The sequence below is a fragment of the Jaculus jaculus genome, assembly GCF_020740685.1.
Source record: "Jaculus jaculus isolate mJacJac1 chromosome Y unlocalized genomic scaffold, mJacJac1.mat.Y.cur SUPER_Y_unloc_3, whole genome shotgun sequence".
In the NCBI taxonomy this organism is placed as follows: Eukaryota; Metazoa; Chordata; class Mammalia; order Rodentia; family Dipodidae; genus Jaculus; species Jaculus jaculus.
Genome location: NW_025423388.1, coordinates 723,692 through 729,859, shown reverse-complemented (window position 1 = coordinate 729,859; position 6,168 = coordinate 723,692). Strand labels below are relative to the sequence as shown.

The 6,168-nt window shown below is 43.9% G+C and overlaps 1 protein-coding gene across 1 annotated transcript; it reads right to left on the bottom strand.

Annotated features, from left to right (window-relative positions):
* Nucleotides 1-2,549: 2,549 nt before the first annotated feature.
* LOC123457209 (heat shock transcription factor, X-linked member 3-like) lies at nt 2,550-4,710 on the bottom strand. Its single transcript, XM_045141201.1, has 2 exons — nt 4,222-4,710; nt 2,550-3,137 (listed from the first exon to the last, which is right to left on the bottom strand). The coding sequence occupies exons 1-2, from the start codon at nt 4,708-4,710 to the stop codon at nt 2,550-2,552; spliced, it is 1,077 nt and encodes a 358-aa protein (XP_044997136.1).
* Nucleotides 4,711-6,168: the final 1,458 nt, after the last annotated feature.

Genomic DNA, 6,168 nt, shown 5'->3' with positions numbered 1-6,168 from the left:
CACACAGTCTATAGCACTCTTCTACAATATGCATTGCTTTGCATAAATTTAGGGAATATTTCTTTAGAGAAATATAAATTATGAGGTTTATTGTAGGGAGAATGATGATCTGCAGAGGACGTTAGCTAAAAATTGTCAGCATTATTCTGTCCCACTCCAAAGGCCCTCCTGCCAGTGCAGCTCTAGGAGCAAGCTCCAACCATTTCTATACAGGTCATCACTTTCCTGCCTTACAACTCGCCGCAGCCCGGCATACCTGCATCATGCTGTGCTGGGATTCATTCTGGATGGAGCTTGGCAGCATCTTTGCCATAACTCTTCCCACTTTGTGCCTGGGGACCTCCTGGCTTTAGCATTGCAAGTGGTACAATCAATTCATAGGGTAAGATAGTCTAAGAGAGATGTGTGAGCGCAAGTTCTAGCATGGAGGGTGCCTGATAGAAAAAAGAAAGAGAAAGAAAGAAGGAAAGAAAGAAAGAAAGAAAGAAAGAAAGAAAGAAAGAAAGAAAGAAAGAAAGAAAGAAAGAAAGAAAGAAAGAAAGGAAGGAAGGACGGAAGGAAGGAAGGAAGGAAGGAAGAAAAAGAAAAAACACTTTTGTAAGGTGTTTCTCCACCTCATGATTAGGGAAAAGTACAATTAGGCTTAACAGAAACACAGCTCAAAGTTATCAGTTCCTGAGAGCACTGAACAAGTTAGTATGAGCTAGTGTGCTCCATGATAGTGTATGATCTTTTTAAAAGAAAAATAAACAACTTTATTGTTTATTTGTTTATTTGAGAGAGAGAGGCAGAGAGAGAGAGAGAGAATGGACATGCTAAGGCCTCCAGACACTGTAAACGAACTCAAAACACATGTGTCCCTTGTGCATCTGGCTTACGTTGGTCCTGGGGAATAAAACGGAGGTCCCTTGGCTTTGATGGCAAATGCCTTAACCTCTAAGCCATCTCTCCAGCCCTCATAAGTGTATGGTGTTAATAATGCCTTGCTCAAGGCAGATATTTTGCTGGGGAAAGGCTCTCCTCAGGGCATGACATGACCTTTGTCCTTTGAAATGTCAGCCACTTCCTTTAACCAGAAGGAGACCTGCAAAGGAGGGAAAAATGTGGCCTAATGGTGACAGCCGTTCTGTCAGGCTGTATCACATATAGTGAAGAAAACTTAGAGAGGAGCCACCAGAATGTTGTTCCTCTGGCTATGTGATGGCTCTACTTAACTGTGAGCTAATGGTCAGGTGTGTGTTACAGATTTTCAAATCGTTTTTAGTTAGATGGGCCACCAGAAGTCCTGTGTAGGGTTGTTAAGTTGTACTCCAAAGCCTGGGGTAGTTAGCTTCTCCGTTCTGGACCTCGTTTTCTGAAGATAATCTGAGAGCTTGTGGCAGTGTTGTCTCGGCCCAGGGCATGGACCTGTGTGTGTGCTTGGGTGTGTGGAAATGGAAGAGCCTAAGAGAAGCACATGGACTCTGGGCACATAGACTACTGTCCTCTTGAGTTGGTCACCCAACCTGGATTTCCTGGCCTGCCCCATCCACTATCATTATAAGAAAAGTCACCAGCCTGTCTGAAGGGTCAATAGCCTCTGAAAACTAAAGGGAACTAAAGAGTTAGTAATTATCCTTAGAGCTTCTGCACAATGAAGAAGGCAAGAGAGGCACTTTCCCTCATTACATTTGGCATCTTTCGCTGACTCATGTACTCCCTTAGCCTAGAGGGCCTTGAAGGACCAGTGACCATCTGAGTATCCCCCTTAGACAATCCTGGCTGAAGAAGCCTATTCTGAACTAGGACACAAACAGCGACAATTTTCTAATCAACTGCACCTGTTATAGTCAGTTTTTCTTAGGATCCTCCTTATAAACTTGCGCCCTAGCCTGGCTCAGTGCTCCATCCTCCATCCCAAGGGAATGCTGCTGTCCCTCACTGTTTTCTCTAATAACAAACAATCTGTAGAGATCAACTCCAGGTTTTTTTGGCTTTTCTCTTAGACTTTCCTAACATGGTTATGTTCTGATAATTTAGACATGCTGTTGTCTGTTGCTGCCTGGCTGCAGCTGCTGCACATCTGATATGTACCTATGACCATTAGTAGCATTGCTGGGTCTGACCACTGCTTTCGTGGCTTCCCTAAGGACATGTACTAGACTTTCTGCATGGAGACCCATATTGCCAAAACCAAGATTCTCCCAATATTGTTTGGTAGGTCCCCAGTGTTCTCTGAGAAGATCAAATGTGTGAAAATCCATCCAGTGCTCTCTTGGTTTGCAGTAGTTAACAAATAAATGTCTCTGTTGTTACACAGGGTGTCTTAGTTTATGCCAGAGAAAACCATCTGGATGATTCTGATTTACTGTCAGTGAGGAGATGGCATATCCCCAAAACCCAAGCTGCTGAAAAAGGCGTGAAACTACAGGGTCAAGATGTACTGAGCAGCCTAAATCAAAAGTTGAGATTCTTTATTTAATACCATGGGGTTTGTGCTTCTTTATAGGAATACACTAGGTTGTATTTAGTGAACAAGGACTTTTTGCAGTGTTACATGGCCGGTGAGCTCATGAACGAGAACTGTCCTTGTGTAGCACACAGATCACACACTTATTTTGACGGAAGCCCTCCTGCTCTTCCTCAGCAGAGGACTCACCGGTGGAGCCCTGCTCTCTCTCCACATCAGACAGCTCACTTAAGGAAATGGCTGCCAAGGCAGCCTTCAGCATGGAGGAACACTTGTTGTAGAAAGACATCACTGAACCCCAATCAGGGTACCATGAGGGTCTGATGCTCACCTGCCCAGACCCTTCCATTCTGTCACCAGCCGGAGACACCATGTTGCCATCCTCAGGGGAGCATTCTCCACATGGGACGCTGTGCTCCTCAGGAGGGCATAGTGCTAGGGGGCATCCAGTGACACCAGCTGGAAGGAAGGTGCCCTGGCCTTGGGGTGCCTGTTTCTTGGGGGCTTCCTTCAGGGAAATGGTCTTTTCCTGCTTCTTCTTCTGAAGGTGTGGAGAGCGTTGGGGGCAGACGAGCTTCCTTCTCTTGCAGCATGGCTCTTCCTGAGCAGGGCTGTGTTGACATCCTCTCCTCCAGATGTTCTCAAGCAGCCTTGGGTTATCCCTCTGAAAGTTTGCATTTTGATAGATCTGAAAGGAAAAGGAAGCTTTTTGTCATTCTGAGGTAAAGAATGCATGACTGTCACACAGTTGCATCATACTCAGCTGATTATGTGATGGAGAAAATCATTTCCATTGCTTTCAATGGTCCTGGTGCCCTTCAGCATGGCCTCACTAGAAACAAAATGCTCACAGCTGAAGGTTGTGAACCATATGTAGGCCATGACCTGGCCTCAAGAGTCCTCCTAGCCTGCACCTATCTAAGGGGATGGCAAACATTTTAATATCAAACATTCTACTTTGTACTCTATACAGTTACCAGTCAGTGAATAGTTTCAGTTATCCTTGAAAATGAAAAGATTTATCAAACTGCCCAGGAAGGACTTATCTTAATATTCATACCCTTACATTAATGCTACTCTCAGTTTTGGTAGAGAATCTTCTCTTTTGAGATGGCAGTGACCTTGGGACAACTCAGAAGGTATGATAGTGCTGGGGAAAAAAAGTGACTGGAGTACTGGATAACATCTCGATCACACCTTCCAAGGCTCAGGGTGTAATGTGGAAGAGGAGGCGGAAAGAATGTAAGAGCCAAAGGAAGGGCAGGACTCCTTACAACGTGCTCCTCCAGACACAAAATGGCCTGGATACCCATGACCTCACAGTGCCTGACACTACCTGCATAAGACCATCATAAGAGGAGGAAAAGATCATGACACCAAAATAAAAGAGAGACTGATTGAGATGGGGAGGGGATATGATGGAGAATGGAATTTCAAAGGGGCAAGAGGGGGGAGGGTGGGTATTACCATGAAATATTCTTTTATAATCATGGAAAATGTTAATAAAAATTGAGAAAAAAACGAAAGACTAATGGATAGATTGAGGTGATATGATGGAGACCAGAATTGTGAAGTGGAAAGTGGGGGAGGGGAGGGAAATATGGTTTATTGTCTGTAAGTACAGAAGTTGTCAATAAATAAATTAATTAACACAGAAAATGGAAAGCTTACAGCCCATTGTTCATGGCATTGGTAGTGGGAATCTAAAAAAAAGAATTTTTTCTAGGCAAAGAATAATCTTTCATAGAAAATTTGACACAAATATACTCTACCATCATTTTCTTCTTTCCAGAGTGCACTGGTGAATTCTTTGTGCGTATCTTCCTGAACCCATGAAGATTAAGTTCACAGATGAAACGCTTTAAGCTGTCCATTTCAAAAATTTTATCTGCACCACTGCGGTGAAGGACCTCTGCTTCAAAACGTTCTCCCTCAATCTTCACGGTGTCTCCTTTCTCACTCCCGCCCACAGACTTGAAGGCCTCATTCTCCACTACTGCCCAGAGTTTTCTGGGAAAGGGAAGCCCCAGGAGGCTGCAGGTGCCTTCCTCACTGGCTGCATGGTGGTCTGGTTCTGTTTGGAGGTTCTCTCTGAGGTTTGGATCTTGACTCCTGCCTTGGCCACTCTGAGCTTCTGAACCTCCTCTGGTGTCCCCGTTTGGATCACATGAAGCCTCAGATGGGGCAGCTCTAGCTGGCTGTTCACCAACCACTGGTTTCCCAATGGATTTGTCATTCTTTTTGATGCTCTTAGTGTTCATAGTCCTACACTAAATCCGCGCTACTTGTTCTGAGGAGCACTAATCATGTCCTGCCTGGTCCAAAGCACGTCTGTTCTAGAACCTTTGTAGGGAAGCAACAATCTGCTGATGTCACCATGGGCTCTGACATGTCATGTCACCATGGTGACTCATAGTCAGTTATAGGAGAAACAAGTGCTCAAATGTGGAGGAGTGCTTGACCTAATCTCACCTACAATTTTTTTCCTCAGGAATGTGGATAAAAGTGTAGTTTACATTTTCAGAATTCTCCCCTGATTTCTGACAGGTAAATTTTGACACGGTCCAGTCCTGCAAGTGTTGAGAAACAGATCCCATTTCCTGTCACACCCCTGGAGAAGGATGGGAACTGGAAAAGCAGTTTTCATTCTCTCTGCTTAGCTCAGGGCTCAGCACCTACTTGGTCAAATTGTGGGTGTGAGGCAGCGTGGAGCCTTGGGGGGTGGCTCAGATGTCAAAGACATTTGCTAGCCGAGCCTCCAAATCTGGGCTCTGATCATACCATTACAGAAGCAGGAGACCTTGGTGCACCCATTGGTGTGTGCGCCCATTGCACACATGGACACACACAAATAAACAAATACACAAATGTACATATATGTCAGTTTTCCAAAAGATTATTCAGGTCAGATCTACAATGAATCCACAGTAACACCATAGCACAGAGGCCTTCCCATGATCATTACTGAAAAGCACCCCAATCCCAGGTCTGTCACTGTGATCTTCCAACTGTGCCCGCAGGCTATTTGGATCAAAGCATTTATATACACATATGAAAATATGTCATTATAAACCCAGCTATTTTAAAAAAAGCATTTTATTTATTTGTTTGTACTTATTTGCAAGGATTTACATGCGTACTAGGGAATCAAACCTGTGTCATTAGGCTTTGCATGCAAGCGTCTCAAACAGTGACTGATCTCTCCAGCCCAAACCCGCTATTTTGTACAGTTAATATATACTAATAGCAAACTGAGCTAAGTTATAATCAACATTAGCAGCTGTGCTACATCTCTCATTATTTGTAGCAATATTTTCTCAGTACTTAGAATTTTATAAACAGACTCCTAAGTTATCACACAGCAGGGTTCTTTTAACTTTAAAGAAAAGGCTCATTTGTGTAGAATAATTATGATTTCAAAAACAAGATTGCATCATATGGTCATTTATGCTTGACTTCACTAGAGGACAATTTCATCTATCTTTTTAAAATACTTTTTTTTTTTTAAGGAGAGAGTGAGAGAGACAGAGAGAGAGAGAGAGCTGGAGCTCATAAATGAGGTGGGTGTGCCAGGGCCTGATGCCACTGCAAAGGAATGCCAGGCCCATGTTCCACCTTTATGTATCTGGCTTTACATGGGTACTGGGAAAATCAAACCCAGGCCACCAAGCTTTGCATCCAAGTGCCCTTAAGCACTGAGACATCTCTCCAGCCCCTCA

What these genes read in the sequence shown, in the direction of transcription:
- LOC123457209 (XM_045141201.1), bottom strand. Translation starts at nt 4,710, where the DNA reads ATGAACACTAAGAGCATCAAAAAGAATGACAAATCCATTGGGAAACCA. An exon ending in CTGGAAAGAAGAAAATGATG is followed by an intron (nt 3,138 to 4,221) that starts GTAGAGTATATT and finishes TTTTCCTTTCAG; the next exon opens with ATCTATCAAAATGCAAACTT.